This window comes from Eublepharis macularius, chromosome 13, assembly GCF_028583425.1.
Source record: "Eublepharis macularius isolate TG4126 chromosome 13, MPM_Emac_v1.0, whole genome shotgun sequence".
Classification (NCBI taxonomy): domain Eukaryota; kingdom Metazoa; phylum Chordata; class Lepidosauria; order Squamata; family Eublepharidae; genus Eublepharis; species Eublepharis macularius.
The window spans coordinates 34,473,262-34,494,097 of record NC_072802.1 but is presented as its reverse complement, the minus strand read 5'-3'; the positions used below and the strand labels follow the sequence as shown (position 1 = coordinate 34,494,097).

At 44.6% G+C, this 20,836-nt stretch overlaps 1 protein-coding gene across 1 annotated transcript in view; it reads right to left on the bottom strand.

Moving 5' to 3' along the window:
• Positions 1-20,836, bottom strand: part of IL1RAPL2 (interleukin 1 receptor accessory protein like 2) — a 289,452-nt gene that overhangs the window by 145,373 nt on the left and 123,243 nt on the right. Inside the window, exon 5 of the mRNA XM_054995823.1 lies at positions 20,079-20,153. Coding sequence (XP_054851798.1) covers positions 20,079-20,153 — 75 coding nt within the window. The remainder of the gene's footprint in view (positions 1-20,078; positions 20,154-20,836) is intronic.

The window sequence follows — 20,836 nt, the reverse complement described above, 5'->3', positions numbered from 1 at the left end:
ATCTGCAGGACCGCCTCTCTTCATATGTACCCCAGAGGATGCTTCATTCAACAAATAAACAACTGTTGGTGGTCCCTGGCCCAAAGGAGGCCTGCCTGGCCTCAACGAGAGCCAGGGCCTTTTCGGTCCTGGTACTGACCTGGTGGAGCTCACTACCTGAGGAAATCAGGGCCTGGTGGGATTTCTTATCTTTCCGCCGGGCCTGTAAGACAGAGATGTTCCGCCAGGCATATGGTGGAGGCTAGGTTGGGTCTCCACCGGCCACACTAAAGATCTGTCCACCACCCTATATATGAGCCTATATTAGGGTTGCCAGCTCTAACTTGGGAAATTCCTGGAGATCTGGGAGGTGAAACCTGGAGAAACCTGGAGAAAGTGGGGTTTGGGGAGGGAAAGGACCTTGGCTTGGCATAATTCCATAGAGTCCACCCCCCAAAGTAGCCACTTTCTCTAGGTGAACTAATCTCTGTGGCCTGGAGACCAGTTGTAATTCCAGGAGATCTCCAGCCACTACCTGGAGACTGGCAACTCCAGCCTATATATGAGCTAGGCCCTGAAATGGAGTATTTTATTGTCGCCATCTGAAGAGAAGCTGTATTGTATTTATTGTATAAAGTTGTTTTAATGTTATTTGTATAATGTTTTATCTGTTTTTAACTGTTATTTATGTAAATTGAAATGTTGTACTCCACCCTGAGCTCACCTGATGGGGAGGGTGGACTAAAAATCTAATAAGACAGACAGACAGACAGACAGACAGACAGACAGACAGACAGACAGACAGACAGACAGACAGACATAATATCCAGTCAGGATGAGCAATGTGTGATGGGGCTACCGAAGATGAGCTACAGGGACTATAGGACATTTAGACAATTGTATATGTAGAAAGAGCCCTGTGGCGCAGAATGGTAAGCTGCAGTACTGCAGTCCAAGCTCTGCTCATGACCTGAGTTCGATCCTGGAGGAAGCCAGGTTCAGATATCCAGCTCAAGGTTGACTCAGCCTTCCATCCTTCCGAGGTCGGTAAAATGAGTACCCAGTTTTCTGGGGGTAAAGTGTAGATGACTGGGGAAGGCAATGGCAAACCACCCCGTAAAAAGTCTGCCAAGAAAACGTTGGGATGCGACGTACCCCCCCATAGGTCAGTAATGACATGGTGCTTGCACAGGGGACTACCTTTACCTTTTACATGTAGAAAATCATCCAATGCCTGTGCCCTTGTGTATGTAGAAGGAAGCATGTGGAGGATCCATTCCATGGATGTAGAGGAGGGCTGCTTCCACACACGTTGGATAATCCACTTTCAATACTCTTTAGTGAACATTTGAAACTGATTTTCCATGTGTGGAACAAAAAATCCATTTCAAAAGGATTGTGAAAGTGCACTGAAAGTGTATTATTCAACGTGTGTGGAAATGGCCGTCCCAAATGTTTGCTGATGTCCACTCCAATTTTACTCCTCCATACCACAACCCTAGCTATCCTAGAGGATCCTCTGACCCTCTAGAACAGCAAGATTTGAGTTTAGTGGCACCTCAAAGATCAACACGATTTTCAGGGTATAATCAGGGCTGGGGCGCCCATTGAGGCCAGGTAGGCGGTGGCCTCAGGGCGCGGGGTGCTGGAGGGGGTGCTGGAGGAGGCGCGGGGGGCGGGAGCACACGCCACCGACCTGCAGCCTCCTAGCTCTCCTGCCCCGAGCTGCCGCCACCGCCCACACACGCCCCTGGCCGGTCTCAGCAGCCACGGGCAGGCGCCTGCAATGGCGCAGGGAAACTGAGCAGGAGAGCTCGGAGGCCACCCACGCGCCTTCCCAGCCACCCGCCACAGCAATTGGGCTGGCAGGGCGAGTGCAGTCATGTGCGCGTGTATGATGTCATCACGTGGGCCAGTGTGTGTGCGTGCATGGGCGCTTGGCCACTGGCTGGCCGCAGGCGCCAACAACCCTGGCGCCGCTGCTGGGTATAATCTTTGGATAGTCAAAACTCCCTTTGTCATATACTTCTTCGTATCTGAAGAAAGGGCATTGACTCTCACAATTTTATACCCTGAAAATCTTGTTGGTCTCTAAGGAACCACTGAACTCAAATCTTGCTGTTCTCCTGCAGACCCACCTGACCCTCTAGAGTGATTTCTGAAGAGTGGCTTTTCAGAAGGTGCATGGGTTGAAGTGGAAAGGAGATGGGAAGAAAGGCTTGCTGCTTCAATAGGATTCCATTATGTTCCAATGAATCCGGCCCAATGATTCTTAGATGTCAACCAACAGTTAGCAAATGGTGTACTCACTCACTCGAAACAGGTGTGTTGTGCAGATTTAGAATATTTCTGATACTAGCAGCAGATTTCTGCTGAGCTGTTTAAGTTACAAGGAGAGATCCATTTCCAGTTATCCTTATATATCATTCTAATCTGATTCAGGATCTAAATTCAGTTCAACACAATCAGCTTTCGTGTTGAAAACTAGTGATTTCAATCAACAATATAGCGGCAAGAAATAAAAATTGATAGACTTAGCCAGCTGTTATATTGCTCCCTTGTTAATCTCATAATCATACATTATTGTCTGCTTAAAAAGTCAGATGTCTCTGATTTTGCAGGTTTTTTTAAAGATTCCCAAACATTTGGACTAAGCGTAAGCCAAAGATGATAGATCGACATTTCATAACAAAAGGTACTATCATGTTTGGGGAATATTTTAGGGTGTTGTGTGGGCTGCACTGCCGTGAAATAAGAGGCATTCACCGAGCCAATGAAGATGTGATGTTCTGCAATAAAAAAAGGGTTCCTTGGGGAAAATCCGAAACCAAAGCCATGTAATAGCTTTTATTAAGGCCAACTAAAGTAACACAAAACAGTGTGCAAGTTTTGAGTACTCCAAAAGACTTCATCCGATTGAATGTTAACAAAACTAAAAAGAGTGGAGGAGAGAAATGCAAATGCTTCACACCCTGATCTTAAGTTCTAACATCTTTTATCCCACCATGAAACATTTTTGTCAATGAAGTGTACCATTTGTCAATGAAGTGGGCCCACCCTTTTTCTCCTGCTGCAGCCCCCAAAGCCCCCTGAAATGCTTTTCCTGGGAAACAGAGGATCCACAGCCCTGGTATTAGCGAGAATTCAGAGGTCTCCAGTAGGAGAGATGAAAAAAATCACTCCTATCTCTTCCATTTGCAGGAACCCTCTGTGGGATATAACCTCTTGTTTGCATCACATATAGAATGACGAACATATTTGAATAGATAAAGTAGTGCTGATTGAAGCTGGTTATCAGATTTCTTCCTTGGTCTTCTGGGAAAAAGGACAAGTGGAAGCATTTAATCGAAAATATAAAAAAAGGTGGCTGATCAAATGCCTCTCTGACATCAAAAAGAACAAACAGGTTCCTTAAAAGGGTGAGAGAAGAGGGATAGCCATTATATATTAACAATACCGTAGCTTAATTCTAGTTGTTGCACTAGACAAAGAGTTAATGGCAGCCAAATGGAGTAATTTGGGAGAGGGAGGTAATTCTGGGAACCACAAAGGGAAGTTCATACATCCATGGTATCTGCGGTTATCACTTGATAACCTGAAAGTGATACTTTACGCACCTTACCAAAGGAGAAACAGTTACAGATCATTTTCTTTTATTATTGCATCAAACAATTACTCACCCTCAAGAGCCAAGGTGGAAACTGAGGATAAGCCAAGCCCCCCAAATCTGGTCAAAATCTGGTATTTTCCCTCTCAAGCATCTGCTGTATTCATTATGTGGATTCAGCTTGGCTAGGACATTTTTCTTCCTTGCCTTCCTGTGCCCAAGAAAACAGCATGCCTGGGAAGGTGCTCTGGTCAATCTCCATATAGTCCTGTGCCAAGTAAGGCCACGTGGTGCCAGGATCTGACCTGGCCCAGCCTCATCATGGAAAGAAGACTCCTGGGAAGGAGAAAAGTCCCTCACTGTCCTCACTACACCAGAGGATCTAAGCACTTCAGGATATCCAGAGGAAGTCTCCATGTCCTTTCTACAACAGCATTAGAGATCCAGTGGAAATAGTAAAGCAGGAGTCCCTTGAGTGAACCCACCCACCTTCAGAACTGGCACAGTCTCCCCTGAGGCCCCAAAGAAGGTGGAATACATGCCTGGCAGCTCAAGGCAGGTCACAAGCCAGCCCGTACTAAAGAGGAATGTACAGATATCTAATTTTCAGCATGAATAGGGCTCCTACTGCAACAGCAGGAAGAATAAATTTTAGGAGTGTCATTTGCTCCCCACCAAAGCACCTATTCCCCTCCAGGGCTCTAATGAAAAGGGGGGTAGAGAAAAGGGGAAGGAGAGAAGGACATCACTGATGTGTCAACAGCACTTCCGGTTAAAACCCAGAAGTGACATCTCCAATGCTCTAGGTTTTATCATAGAGATCGGTGAAATCCTAGAGCATTGATGATGTCACTTCCTGGTTTTAGCCAGAAGAAATGATGCATCGATTACGTAATTTTTCCACGCCCCATCCCCCCCAAGTCTACCTGGAGTTCCAAGCACCCCCTTATAACCTTAGTGAAGCTATGACTTTTAATTAATTTAGTTGTATGTGAGATTTCTATGCCGTTTCATCAGAGTCCTGCTCGAAGTAACTTATAATTAAACTAATATGTTATCAGTATAAAAACAACAAAGCATTAAAACAAGCCCAGGGACATAAATACCATAAAACATAAAACAGACCTCAGACTAGGAGGCCATTAAACAAACTTGAACAATAACCCCTCTAATTAAAAGCTTGAGTATAAAAGATATATTTTGGCCTGGCATTTAAAAGACAGTAAAGTGGGTGCCAGGTGAGCTTCAAGGAGGAGGGTGTTGCAAAGGTGAGATGCTACCACAGAATATACTCTGTCTCTAGTTGCCACCTGCCTCACCTTTGAAGGCAGGGGCAATTCCCTATGTAATGCCTTAGTAGGGATTTAAACTTAGGCCACTTCCACACATCCTTAATGGAATGGTCTGCCAACAGAACTCTGGCGGGTTATCTCAGAGCAGAACTACAAGTGACAAAAGGCACAGGTTGGACACTTGTCAGCTTCCCTCAAGTTTTGATGGGAAATGTAGGCATCCTAGTCTTGCAGCTTGGCTCTCCGACTGCTGTCCAATAGACTGTCACTAGTCCAACATTCCACCAAGCTGCCTACATTTCCCATCAAAACTTGAGGTAAGCTGACAAGTATCCAACCTGTGCCTTTTGTCACTTGTAGTTCCGCTGTCACTCATTACACACGTCATCATTTCCCATGCACGGGTGGGTCATGATGATCCTGGTTTTTAAGCATTTTTTGTGAGACCTGTTTTGGTCTGTTTTTATTTTTGATGCAGGTTTTCCACACGATTTTCCTACTGAATCAATGCATGCAGTCTTTTGTGCACTTCAGAAGAGCCCTTCCATAAATCTCCAACCCCTCCTCTCACCATTACCCCTCTTTTACACATCACACAACATTGGAACAACATGGGAACAACACTGAGAACGGAATGCCATTTCTGCTTTTATTTTAAACTAGCAATAAGGCCCACTGTTCGGGAAAATACAACAGGCCCTAGCAGTGCTTCCCCTCCACGCCTCCCCTTGCAGCATCAGTCGAGGGGGGGGGGGAACAGGGAAGAGATCAAGGGCTCCCTCCTCCTCTGGCCCCTTGGCCACCACTTGGCTTGTGTGCAGCCCTCCACGGCCCTGCGGATACGGCAGGGAGCCTTGCCCCTCACCACTGCAGGACCTTGGGAGGGCCTCACTGCTGTGCTGAGTCCTTCCAGGCCTCTGGTAGTCTAGAGGAGACAGCGGGGAAGGCAAACCATTTTGCCCCCAACTCCTTTCTTATCCCTGCATATTGTGCTTGCATGGGGATAAGAAGTGAGGGGTAGGGAACACGGTTTGCCTTTTATATAGTATATGGAATCACGCGATTGCAGTATTCTACTGTTCACATATTTATGAAACACTTTTCCATTTAAGACGTTGAGCAGGAAACCAACGGTAGAGAATGAAGTACTCTATGCATGTGCAATTTCTACAGAAGCTGAAAGACAGGACAATGGCATAGCGCAATGCACTAAAAAAAGAAGAAGAAAAGCTGGGCAGGAATGCACCGTCATTTGTGACGAGGAGCAGATAAAGAACGTGTTTTCTGTTTTGGGGCCTTTTTTGTGTGACAAACATCTACAAAACACACATGAGGATGATGCATGCAAAAGAGTTCTTGAAGCAGATCCGGAAGAAACAGCTTTGGGTCAGGGAAAATCTGAAAAAATTGGAACACGTGGAAGCGGCCTTAGTAGGGAACAAAAACCTCAGTATATATCATTTTGACGTTTCCTGGATGTATATTTTGTAAGCAGATCTTTGTATTAGGAATAATGTTTAAATGCCTCCATAGTGAGTATGAACTAAAGTACAGACATGTACTACAGAAGACAGGGGAGAGGAACATTGCCCTGGCCACATCCTGCTACTTTGTCTATAGAGCTGTTGCTGCTGCCCTTTACCATTGCTGCCATTAGTAATGTCTTGATTCGTCAGTAGATTCAGTTAAGGGTTAAAAGAATGAACAGTGAGCCACTATATGACTGACTCAAATCTGACCCGAGTGCCTTAGGTATTCTCTACCTCACATCCACATCCACAAGCATACTATGGGGCTATTTGACTTAACTAGTTATGTATTAAGGAACTTGGGAAAAGCCGTTTATAAATTCTAAAAAACATTATATTCTTGCTTCTGTTCAAACTCAGGCACAAGGCCTGCCAAGGGGGTCTTCCATCTGGTACTGACAAAGTCCAAGACTGATTTAGAAGTTCACAAAAACACCTAATTTAAATGTACATCTTTTTTTTTACAAGCTCACACCCATCAATCAAGAAAGAGAGATGGAGCCGAGTGTCGGCTAAAAGTTCTCATCAAACCATCACATTTCTAGATTATGCATACTGAATATTTGGAAGGAACAGTCAAGGGATGACAGAGAGGCATGGAGTTACTTTTCAAAATTATTGAAATTCAGTACAGGAAATCTCGCTTTGCCTACGTCCAGTTTGTGAACATAAAGAGAGAGAATGAAATGCACTAAATAAATTACCTGTTGTTAATTAATTATTCACCCAGCCCTAGTCATTGTCTCTGGATCAGTGAACTATAATTTGTAGCTTAATCATGGATGGCTGTAATGTATGTAAATTTTGTACCCATAAACTATTCAGCTTGGGCAGTGAAGGATGGCAAATGCGTTGAGTTAGCAGCAAATCGGGTGAAGCTTGAGCAGTAAAGCATGTAGCACCATTTGCAAGCCACATAATTGGAGTCTCTCACATTCCACTATTAGACGGGAGCTCTGCTAAAGTCAAACTGATATTTATTTACATGCAGTTAAATGCCTGCCACTGCAATAGGGAGAGGGGAGAAGCAAAACAGAGGAGCCTATATGTTGCAGGGATTCATTGAGAACTACAGTTTCTAAGAACTCACACACAGGTGCATTACGGTCTTCCATGGACTTCTCAAGGGATAAGGGGAAGTACAGATTTGTGCCCAATGGAACAGTGGACCACCACATACAGTGCTTAAATTTTCCCCCCAGAAGTGAACAGCAACTTACACAGAAAAATGTAAAGGGATACACTTAGGGATACCAGTTTGGTTGGGGCTAACCTTGCTCCCTAGTAGGGTTGCCAGCTTCCCTTACCCTCCTGGTGTGTGTGTGTGCGCGGGGGTGGGGTGGGGGGACTGGCATTCACCTTTGCTTTGCTTCCTTGACTGAGCCCATTTGGGGCCCAAATCAGCTTGCTGCAAAGTGCAGGAATGCTCTCAGGGTGGAGTAATGATGTCACTCCCGGGAGCTATATCATTGCACTGCCCTGGGAGCATGCCTGGGGGCCTGTTCCCCTGCCCTTCCCTCCCATCGGCCAGGTGAGTGGTGCAGGGGGTGAAGGGTGGGAGCAGAGTTTCCCCTGCCCCCACCGGTGGACCTGGGATCCCTACTCCCTAGAGACCTGAGAGTCTGGGAAACTTTTGCTCTCCCCCCTTAACAGCATTCCAGATTACAACTTGTTACTTCCTCCTGTAACATTGAAAGTGATCCATTGAGAATCAAAGCTTTTCCCTGTTTTCATTGCCCCACTACAGATTACATTTCTTGGTCACCCATGCATAACCGCAGAGTATGACAAAGAGCTCAGAGAAGAGGAACATCTTGCCTTCTTGTTGATTCGTGAAATGTAAATTGCAGACTGTGCAGGGGTGGGAGGTTAGTTATTGAGTGGATTCGTTCATATTCTGCCTTTCTGACACTGTGTTCAAGACAGTCTGCAGCTACCACCCCAATGGAAACAGGGACTGAAAGGGAACAGGGAAACAGACAAATTTAGGCAGTAGAAGATAACATATCTTACGACCCATCTTTTCTCTGTTACAACGCTAATAATAAGGCAGGGAGCTTGTTTCAAAAAGCAAAGCTAAGAGGAGTTTGAAGGGTGAAACCTCCCTTTCTTGTATGCCTCCAAGGCACACTGAGGCTGCAGGACCCTGTATTTTGCATTTTATGGACAGACATGTGATGTGTGAGCTTCCTCTTTCCATTACAACCCAAACAGTGCAAACCCCTAGTTTTCCCCTTGTGATGTTCCAGGGGAAAAAATCAGGGACTTATTGGGCAGCAGCAGGAGGAGGAATTAGTGGAAATCACGGACCCTTTCCCTGAAAAACTTGAGTGCATTTAAGGGCAGTATGGAACATACATTTCCTCCATTTATTGCATTCCTCTTCCAAGGTGCTCAGAGTGCCTGATCCTCTCAACCACCCTATGAGATACAGAAGGCTGAGCTACAGCTACTGTTCGAAGGTCACATTTCTCCTTTCTCTTCTCCTCAAAGGATCTACTGAATTTATAGCTACATACTAGTGGCACCTTTCCCAGGCGCTCAGAAAATCAGCCCCCCGCCACAGGAATTGTGTCCCCCTAATCTCCCCATCTCAGCAGCCCTGGATGATTCGTAAACCTCCCCCCCCAAAAAAACTAAACAAGATATAGACATTTATTGCATTGACTTCATAATTCCATCAAGATTCCCATTTTATCACACACGGTTAGACATCTGCAGTTGATCCATGGTAAAAATAAAAAATCCCGAGCGCTTGGCACGCTGATACAGACAATCAAATTATCCCCAGATGACTACAGCTTGGGGAATCTCTGGAGATTTGAGGGTGGTGCTAGGGGAGCACAGAGATTGGGAAGGGGAGGGAATTCAGTGGGGATGTCATGCCACAGAGTCTACCCTCTGAAACTGCCATTTCCAGCAGGGAAAGTCTGGAGATCAGCTGTAATTCTTGGAGAACTCCAGGCCTCACCTGAAGTTTGGCAACCTCCAGGATGTGACAGCTCAACCTGTTAGTTTCACCACCTGTACAGGATTGCCTGGTTGCCTCTGGCAACTGTTGGGTGGTGGTGGGAGACGGTGGGTGATGAGGGAGAGACTGCTTCCAGTAGTGACGTCATCATATCACAGCCACACCAGAACCACTCTGGTATTTGGGCAAAAATTCTACAGTTTTCCAGGGCTTCATCTGGTGACATGATGATGTCACTTCTAGGAGTACAGGAGTATCATCACATTGAAGGTGACGTAATGGCATTGCCTGAAAGGGCCCACAACAACTGGGTAAGTTCTCCATTTATTTCCCCCAGGTCAGCTGAGTGGAGGCTGGGGTGGTGGTCTGGCGTTGTATGTATGTATGGGATCACAATTTTAAAAGCATCCTGAGATTCTGGTGGTGACTTTTATTCTTAAAGTAACCAAAAAATAACAATAGCTTTGAGATTTTAATTTAAGCTGCTTCCACGCGTCCTTAAAGGGATGGCATACTCACAGAACACTGGCAGCTTTTCCCCTTCACATGTCTTCATTAGCAAAACGGGTGCAGGGCATTTACCTACCATTTTTAGGTGTTTCTTCTGATAACACACTTTATCTAATCTTTCCTTTTGGTGTGGCTTGACAGAGTGCCTTTTTCTTCATTCCTGGGCATGTGAATGCTAAAAGCGTTCCAAGGAAACCTCCTATCATCACCTGGCTTCTCCCCCAAGCTCTCAGCATGCAATCATGCATATGCAGAGCTTAAAAACATTTGAAAGGGAAGTGGGCGATGCTGATGAAAGTGCCCAACCTACCCTCCAAACCTGTCATTTGTCAGCCTCGACCTGCCACCTTACCTCTTGCCCCGTAGTCCTCCTCAGAGGATGAGGAGCTGGAAGCACCCACAGGGTTGACTCTAGAGCCAGCCATGACAGCTATAACTCCAGAGTAAACCCGGGAGGAGCAGCCAGGAACCTCTGTGGAGGCTGTTGGAGATGAAGACTCCCACAGAGTAAGGGAGAAACCTGAACGTCTGGGCCAGCTGAGAAAAGGAAGCAGAGAAGGAGAAGTACTCATCTGTTAGCACAACACAGGGTGAGGCTCTCAGAGAATGAGGGAGAAGCAATACTTGCACCTCGTTAGAGCAACAATAAAGGCAGACTTCGCTCGCCACGCCCTGTGACTGACCTGAGCCTCGTGCCTGGAAGCTTCTGTTCTTGCCTTAGGGCCAAGCTACACATGACGAATGACACTTGAACGGCAAGTGGATTGAGTGGAGGGCAAGTGAACAGGGAGAAATACACTTGCTGTTCAAGTGTCATTCGTCACTTGTAGCTTGGCCCTAAGTCCTTGCTCTTCCCCTGCCTGTGCATCTGCTGGCTGGTTTGGATTCTGACCTTGGCTACGTTTCTGGACCTTCTCTTTGCCTGCTCCCTTGTGAACTGGACTCCTGGCTGCTGACCTTGGCTTGCCTCCTGACCACCGTGTTCTGGACTGATGAACCTGTATCTGACTGTGGACTGCCTAACACCTGGTGGCCCCAGCACCCACCTGGTGCCTGCATCCCACCTAGCCCATGACGCAACAAAACTGCTTTTTCTAGGAGCAGCTGAGGCTGCTTGCGACCATAAAGCACAAGGTAATTTAGGGGAGTGTACATGGATGCTGAGTTTTCAGAGCAACTCAGCAAAACACACACAATAACTGAAATCAGAGTGGGAAAGAGTGGCTGTGTGGAAACAGCCTTACATTAGCCATGATGAATACTTCCACCTCTCCATAGTTATCCCCATTAAACAATTAGGAATTCCCTTTTTTGTCTCTTATAACTCCCCTCCCCAAACTTATTATAATAATCTTGGGGTTTAGAGAGTGATCCTAAGCAGGTAGGGTTGCCATTCCCCCACTTGGGGTGGGGGATCCCCCACTCCCACCCTCCACTCCTGCTTACCTAACTGGCGGGGGAGGCATAGGCCTCATGGGTGCGCTTCTGGGCAGTGTGGCATGCTCCCGCGAGCCAGAAACAGCCTAGATTGGGAGCAGATTAGCCCGGATTGGGCTGCTGCAGTGCAGAGGAGTGCTTCCCCCATGCTGAAGCAGCCTGTTCCCAGATGATTTGGGCCTGATCTGGGCTGTTTTGGGCCTGATTCGGCCCAATTTGTTTTTTTTAAAAATTTTTTATTTTTCAATATCTAACATACAACTACTACATACATACATACCCTACAAAACAGTAACTACAAAAGACTACAATAACACAAGGGATGGGAAAAAAGAGAGAAAAAAGAGAGAGAGAGGGAAGGGCGGAAAAAAGGGGAAGGTGCCCTACAAACACTAAACACTACATTTCTGTTTTCCCTTCATACTGTCATTATTCAAAAGTTAAAGCTTTATATTATATTGATGGAGTGGTTGACCTTACTAAATGCAAATTACAATTTAATTTCAAGTTAATTTTTCTTCCCCTCCTGGGTCCCGGACGCAGTTCTCTCTGAGCAACTGCAACCGCAGTGCTCGTTTCCTCCCCCTCCCCCTCAGACTTCTCCTTTTCGTCTTGCTTGGTGCACTGGAATTCTGGGTTCCTGTCCTCAAAATCCCTTAGTTGATCTTCTGATAATATCTTAAAGGCTTGATCTTAATGGCTGAACCAGATTCCTTCCGGGAATAACCATTTGTACTTTATTCCACGTTCTCTCAGAAGAGCTGCGAACTTTTTATACTTAAAACGTCTTTTCCGAACTAGAAATGGGACGTCTTTCAATATCTTAATTTTGTTGCCCAAGAAGTCCAAATCCGCATTGTATGAATTGTATAGGATAGTGTCCCGGATCCTCTTAGATGAAAAATCTATGATGATCTCGCGCGGCAACTGACACTTCATTGCATATTTTGAAGTAGCCCGATGGGCTTCCAAAATGGCGCTTTTTACTTCTTCTTTAGTTGCCCTCGCGGGTGTCGCCAATAGTTCCGAGACAAGACCCCGTAAATCCTCGTTTTCCTCCTCTTTCACATTCTGGAGGCGCAAGATTGTCTGTGTTCGTTCCACTTGTAGCCCGATCAACTGATTCTCCACCAGTTTAAGCTCTTTATTTGTAGCCTTCACGAGTGACGCACTTTCCCGAGCAGACTTCTCTGCCCCCCCCGCTGCTTCCTTGATGGTTTTCACTTCGCTCTCAATTAAGCCCACCCTTTGATCTGTTTCATTCAGCTTGTCAACAAAGGGTTTTATAGCTTCACCAACCGCCCTCCGTACTATTTCCTCCAGCGATTCTCCCTTTAAGGCAGCCGAAACTGACTTGCCAAGGGCAGGACTTTGTTTTTTTGTTGCCATTTTTGGGGGGGGGCCCGCCACCCAAATTTTGAAACTCAGCAAAGGGGAAGAGTGAGCCTTCTTAGCTTCAGATCTCACCTCTCCTTCATGTACGCTTGTAATAACAGAAGGAAATCGCTTACTTGTAGGCTCTCGCCTAGTTCTGCTCTTTGCCGTTTCTCATGGCCCGGCAGCACTCGAGGCGCCGCGCATGTCCGCCGGCCTCCGTAGGGACAAACGGGTAATTAACCCCCCGCATTGATTCCGGGGGGCTCTTCCCGCAGCGTCCCGGACCCAGCCTCCCTCACTGGGAGTTTTGGGGGCTAATCTTCACAGATCAGCCGCCCGGACAGGGTGCTCGGCCGCTTCCTCTCGAGCCAGCGAAGAGGAGCGTCCGACATGGCTGAGAAAACGAAACCGAATGATTCGGCCCAATTTGGACCCAAAACGGCCCGGATTGGGCCGCTGCCATGTGGGGGAGTGCTCCCTCACCCGGAAGCAGCCTGTTCCAGGCTGATTTGGGCCCAATCCAGCTCCAATTCAGCATGATCCTGGTCCAAAATGGCCCGGATAGGGCCGCTGTTGGGCGGGGGAGTGCTCCCCCACACTATAGCAGCCCGTTCCAGGCTAATTTGGGCCTGATCCAGTCCAAATCAGGCCCAAATTGGGCCCCCCCCATGGAGCGTGGGAGTGCACCCGGGGCAGCCACAGCCTGTGCGATGACGGCACTTCCTGGAAGGAGAAAACCAAAAGGTGGGTGCTGGGGGCCCCACTTCCCACTGGGAATACAGGGGGACCTGGCAACCTTATAAGCAGGTCTTCTTAGAATGCTCTTTGGGCCTATGCAACAGGGCTTACTCCCAGGAAAGTGTTCTTAGGCTGGCTATGTTAATCTCTGATAGTCAACAGTGAGAGAAAATAGCATGATGCACAGTCCTGACCTTTATCAATACTGTATATTTTGATTGGCTGCCTCATTCTTCCACTTGTTCTCACCCATTTAGCAAAGCTGTAAACAAGGGTAAATGCTGAATGGCATACCCTGCAAATTGCAGAATGTTGAAAAGGTCAAAATATCACAGCAGAATGTTACTATCCTGTAATTTACGGAGTATATGAGCCATTCACATTCTAATAACTCATTCTCATGACATGCCTAGTGAAATGAACATAAAAGTCACAGTGTGAATCCATTTCTGGAACTGGTGTGTGTGTGTGTAACACATAGCTTTAAAACGGCTGGAAAGTTTTCAAAACACAATCAAAATAAAGTAAGGCTTTCATAACAAATATTATTTCCATTTTTGCTGCTTTTGTGGAAATAAGTTGAATTGCAAATAGTTCAAATGCATTTATTACTGAGTAATAGAAAAATCATTCACCAATACTGAGGAAGCTTTTCATTCACTGTACTCCATTTCTCCACCTCAAAAATCAGGTCAGTCTGTTAGCATCTACTGGGACTGATCCATGCTGCCCTCAAACAAAAAGGGGGAGGAGGAGAAAGAGTTGTGTTGCTAATTACTGATGATGCAAGGATGCCGTCCAGTGAGGGCTGTGATTCTCATATTCCAGACAATTCATATAGATCTTTCACTTGAAAAGGAAACTCAGAAGCACCTCAAGTTTTATTTTGGATTAAATTCAGTGGCATGCACAGAGTATCTTGCGAAATATACTAATCTTGCTGATTGTCCTTAAAATTTTACAGATTTTTTTTCTGAGCAGGGCATCTCTGAAGTTGTTGAGGATCTTATATAATAATAGCCAAGTTGCCCTGAGCTGTGGATACTAAAATCTGGAGACTGGGGCCATGAATGGACAAGCCAGACCTTACTACGTACTTGAAAAATGCCCCCATTTGCAGAAAAATCTGAGATTTTTTTTAAAAAAAATTACATTTGGGGTTTAAAAAAACCTAAATGTTAAAAAGAGCACCTGTAGCTTCAACCAGAGTCCCTCAGTGTCTGTTGCTATGCACCTGTAACAGTTTAGCCAGTATTCCAGGCTTGGTTTCTGTTTGGAAAAGGCAATGGGAGGGGCAGGAACCTTTCCAGGCATGTTTTGGCCTTTGAGGGAGGACTCATTGAGGCCAGGCCCAGAAGCAACCACTGGGCAACTTGATGCCACATGACTTGCCCAGGCCTGGCTGCTTGCTACTGTTCAACAAGAGCTGCCTCCAAAGTCAGTGTAGTGTAGTGGTTAGAATTTCAGAGTAGGATCTGGGAAACCCAGGTTTAAATGACCATTCTGCTGTGGAACATCCCTGAGTAACTTTGATCCAGTCACACACTTTCAGCCTATCCTACCTCTCAGGGATGTTGTGAGGCAGCAAGAAGAATGATGCTTTGAGTTGCCATTCTCGAGAAAGACAGTATATAATTGAAATAAATTTTTAAAACATAGGTGAAGATGGGGAGCAGGTAAAGAGGCTATGGGGGGCACCATCTCATGGTGGTGAGAAAATGAGATGCCCCCTTCAAGTCCTTGTGAATTTTCCACTTTTCACCCTATTGGGCAGCATATGTTGATTCAGTCTACAGTGTACATATAAATATGGGCAGTGCAGAATAATGCATGGAATCTGAAATAATCCACTTTCCTTGCAGATTTCACTCCTGGCTAAAGATATTTAACATCTGGCCCATGTAAGCAATAAAAAGCTGTAAGGACAGGGAAGTTCCCATCATCATTTATTTGGAGGATTAGACTTGACATAGAGATGAGTTTTTAAAAAAATATTATCAATGAGTTGATGGAACCTTGAAGTGTGTGTGTGCATAGATCAATGAAGGGCGGGGGGGGGGGGGCACTAACCAGTGATGCATTAATTAGATGTTTCAGCTTTCACTTTCATCAGAAACTATATTAGAAATCCAACTGCATTATACATGAAGAGGGACACCAAACATCTAATCTAAGTCAAGTTAAACCTGTCTCTGTTATGATGGCCATAATCAGTAATGTAATGAACCACCAATTTCTCCTAGGATCTTATAGCTAAGCACATTTCACTTAGCATAATCTTCACAGCCACTCATTTAGGAAGTTACTAATATATCAAGGCTTGCATAGATAAAGAATGCTTCCTTTTTATCAACTTCAGCCAGGTGTTCAGAAATCCAAGCATCCAGTAGCCATTAATACGCATGGAATCTAGTTTGGCTATTGCCCATTGGGCTGCTGGAGAGGGCAGGAAGCCGGGTTCCCCTCTGCCCATATGTGCTGCTATGTGGGATCTGACCACTGTCAGCTCTCATTCCATTAAGCTCTACTTTTTTCCTTTCCCAGCTCAGTGCCCTCAGCTGCATCGCAGCACAATACAGTAAGGGTGCTCTAGTCAGAGGCAATGATTTCCAGGTATCTTGGCACATGTCAAATACTCTCCGTCTGGAAGGAAGGAAGGGGGAGGAGGAATGGAACAGGATCTCTCCTCTAAAGGCTGTATTCAGGTCCTCCTCTCTCTGGGAAGTCTGGTTCCTAAAAAATCTTGCTGCTTCTGAAGTCTTGCAGACTTTCTCCTGCCTCTTTTTTAAATATTCTGCCTGAAATGGAACCAGATCTTTAGCACTAAAAGCTTTAAAGCAAAGTAGTGAAAGACCAATGCTTAGATTTCAAACTCTTTAAGGATTCCTTAGCTATCCACCTAATAACTATCAGGCAGTCCAAATAAAATTTAATAGGGGAGCAACAGCACATTATTAAAAGAAGATGTTCAGTATAGGGACAAAGTTGTAAAATGTGTTGGCAGAGATTGAAAACACAATGACTTGCAAATTGCATTGGAGAGATGTGGAAGTATGAATTGGTATCTCAAGGATTCTGCAACTGCAGACATCATTGTAGAATTTTATAATGTCAAATTCCCTCACAGAAGATGCCTAACATCATGAAAGAGTGTGATCCAGGACCTGAGATCACCCACAGGCAAGTTAAGATGACAGGGAAAGTTCCACAGGAAGATGGTTTGGGAACAGCCAACAATAATTTGGGAATCACTCAGATAAAAAGAGGGCCAAGAAGCAGCAAGAGGGGTATAAGGAAGAGTAACAATCCCCTCTCATCCTGTTATAGCAATGTAAGCAGGTGCTATTAGATGCAGGCCAATATTCAAGGGGGAAATGAAATGAAATCCTGCTCTCAAGTCATAGTTGACTTATGGCAACTTCTGGTGGGGTTTTCATGGCAAGAGACTAACAGAGGTGGTTTGCCATTGCCTGCCTCTGCAACCCTAGCCTTTGTCGGAGATCTCCCATCCAATTACTAACCAAGGCCAACCCTGCTTAGCTTCTGAGATCTGAAGAGATCAGGCTCTCCTGGGCTATCCAAGTCAGGATATTTGAGGGGGAGGGCAGATGATTTAAGTACAACTTTTCTGGATGGGGAAGACATGAGGATACAGCCAGGTGAAACTTTCCAAATTACAAGACTCATCAAATATGGCAGTAGTGTAATAACTAAAAAGTAATAGCAAGGAGCAACAATGGAATAAGGAGGTCTTTCTTTTTCCCAATTACTAGTATTATTAAAAATAAGCAGGAATATGCTTAAACTATGCTTGTGTAGCACAACTGGAAAATATATGATAGCTAAGGTTAATAATTAATTCCTGTTCTAATATTGGGAAAACTTATGGTTATAAACTTTGTATTTTTATATTCTTTGTAGTACAAAGTTATATATTTGGTTTAATTTTCCTTCCCCTTTCCCCCCTTCTGTAACCCCTTATGAATTGAAAATAAAAACAAATATTAAATAATAAAAAAAAACAAATATGGCAGTAGTGGAAACTAAATCCTAGCCAGAAAAACAATAACAATTATAAAAGCAACAACACAGTAAATACCAGCAGAAGATAAAAATATCAGCAGACATTTAACTTCCAAGTTATAAGCTTAGTTCAGGCTTGAGGGACCAGGAAATGTAGGTTTAATTTGTACAGGGATGTTGCAACAACAGATAGAGAAGCAGTGAGTTGTTCTGGTCTGCATCTGGAAGCATTTTCCATATTGTTCCACCCACTAAGGCCCTGGGAAGAATCCTCCTGACTTCTGCTATTCCATCACTCAAACAAAGAAAAATGAATTTACAGTAATGTGTTTATTGTTCAAGGACTACGCAATAGCCCCAAAATAAAATAAATGCTATAGGTCAGAATTTCTGAATAAGAGATCCATTAAATAATCATCAGTCTCTCTCTTCTTGAGATTAAATCATTGGTTGTCAAAGCAAAACAACGATGAAATTAATGTAATTTGGAGTATTCACAGTTCCCCCCCCCCACCAATCTTATTCTCTTGGCAATCTCATTCTACATTTCTAGCATTAGGAGGTCGCAAAAAACAGAGCAAGAATGAAAACAAGAGTATAGCAGCTCCTGCATTCAGTTTCTGTCTCAGTTTGATGGGTCTGTTTTTGACCTTTGTCATTTTATACAAGAATGAGAGAAAAAGGCTTTTTAAGAAAAACAAAGGCTGCCTGCAATTAGGTCACATTAAAAATTGTTGGATTTATTGAAGAGTTTGGTTGCACCTTAAATTCTCCATAAATACTGCTTTGCGCATTGATCTAATTCATAACACAGAAAACTAAGAGTGGCTATTTTTCAGAGCAAAAAACCCCAGATGCCTATTTCCTTAAAAATGGGTTTGGCCATGAAAAGTTTAAAAGATAGTTGAAGGACAAAAAGAGATAATAGCTTGTGTATATGCATGTATTTATGTCTTGTGTGATTGCAGTTATATCTGAATTTCCATATCAATGATAGCAGGTGTAGTAGAATGACTAAGAGTGTGACACCATAACAGAGCTGAGCTAAAACTATTCACTACTATTTTGGGTGTGAATCAGAAAGCATCTTTCACATTTGGGGTGTTTTTTCAGCACATGTTGCTAATATACATTGTTCAGATTTTGTTATTATCAGCACTGTTTTTCTTTTCCCTTGCTGTTAAAGTCCCAGGCCTCATTTTCCCACATTAAGCCTATTGATAGAGGCTATCCACAGTCAGCTAAATCACAGTGCAACATTTGACCTGACGATATCATGGATGCTCGTAGATAAAACAAGGAGAGTTACTTCAGCCACTCCAATTCCCTGGCCAGTGACATGAACTGACAATGAAACTGATGCAAAGCATCTGGTTCAATAATAGAGCACAGAACAGCAGCAAAACATCACAGTCAGAGGTTTTTTTCATCATTTTCTTTGGCTGCATCAAATGTGATCCCTTTAGGGCTGCTAATTCTGGGTTAGGGAATTCCTAGAGATTTGGGGGATGGAGTCTAGGAAGGGTGGGGTTTGGGGGCAGGGATACATCTCAGTATGATATAATGCCATATAGATCACCCTCCAGAAAGCCATTTTCTCCAGATGAACTGATCTCTGTTGGCTGGAGATCAGTTTTAATTCTGGGAGACCTCCAGGCTCGACTTGGAGACTGGCAGCCCAAGATCTCTTGGAAATAAATACCTAAAGCAGAGAATATTCAGACACAGTCCCAGTTAGTACCCAGCTTAGACCTGCACAACTTCTGACCAGGGCAGCATGGGAAGAGAAAATGGGCTTGGAGCAAGCCAACTTGAGCAAGCCTTGTGGCTCTATAAACTAGGGCTTCGGGGCCACTCAACTCAGGAACATCAGCAATGGGCATTAGCTCACCCATTGTTTCCTCCTACAAACTGGTGGCAGTGTGGGAAGAACCAGTTGGTGAGCTGACACTGGTCATCATTGCTGCTGAAGGATTCAAGCCAAGCTGCCAAAAGCATTAGCAAAGTTGCTGGGGCTTGGCTTTGCTTGCTCCTGGTCTCCAGAGGCCCATCAGGAAACATTCCTGTAAGTTAAATGGCCAGTCTGCCCATGCTTCTGATTTCCATCCCCTCACACACACACACAACAGCCATGCAGAATGACCTGCCAAGTGCTCTCCCTTTCCTATTTTTGTAATCCCAGGCAGGAAGCCAAACTCATCATATGTCACCATACATGACTGGCCACATTGTCTTGGCCCAAATTGTGTGTGCATGATTTAATTCATCAAAGGACTTTGTCAAAGGAAGTCAGACTCTGTCTTTCACTATATCATTGCATGAAAGAAAATGGTTTGTTTCTGGCGTCTATGAATCCATCCTTCATCTGCAACACACCACAGCCCTTTCCTACCACATGGCCAAAGCAAGCAATTAGCACTATTCCTCGACAAGGCTACACAAACTCTCCGTTAAAGGCTGTTGCAATAAATTCTGCAGCTACAAAACTAGAAACAGCAAATTGATTTGCATGTAGTATCACTGACAATAAACCTTCCTTGCTTCATTCAATTCCCCCCATCTGTTCAACAGAGAGAAAGTTTAGGAGGATTTAATATTCCCAGAAAGGAACTTACCCAGCTGGACATCTATAACACTTGTCTGGTTCTCTGTCGGGTACAAAGGCTGTGGAGGTCTTTTCGTGACTAAAGCTAGAAAAGAAAAATGAGACAAAAAGAAGAATGAGTTAAAAAAAAAAACCTGAGACAAATTGCAGAATAAGGAAAGCGCCCGTCAGGCAAGTGACTGAATGTTTGTAGACACCGTGGTGCACAAACATCAATGATTACAATTCTGGAAGTAGCCGCAGTATCAAGTCTTCAGGCAGCTTCTGCCCTCATGGTGGGCAACTGGCTGTCTAGGAACTAAGTTTGGCTCTCAAAGTAATTTTGACTGGCCCCTGGCATCCAATCCAAAGGTGTGTTAAACACGTCTGCCCACAGTTTCACTGCGGTAAGGGAAAAGAGACATGTTTCCAAGTTGTGAGAGAAACAGGCATATTTCTGGGTCTTGGCCTTCTGTCTAATGTGGTCTAGCGAAGCTGGCTGTCTCTACAGACTAAGCTAGGCCAATCCTGTAGTTATATTTTAAATTGGGATTAACAGTGCAATCCTATGCAGAGTTACACCGGTCTAAGCCCATTGAAGTCAATGGCCTTAGACTGGAGTAACTCTCCATAGGATTGCACTGTAAATGAAGGGAGAGGACTTTTGCTGGCATTTTAGAAACACTTTTGGATCCTTTGCATCCTTTACAATATAAAGCCAAAATTTGTTTATTCATGCTAAAGGAATAAAATCATAATCATACACTCCCCAATTGTCCCTGTATTCTA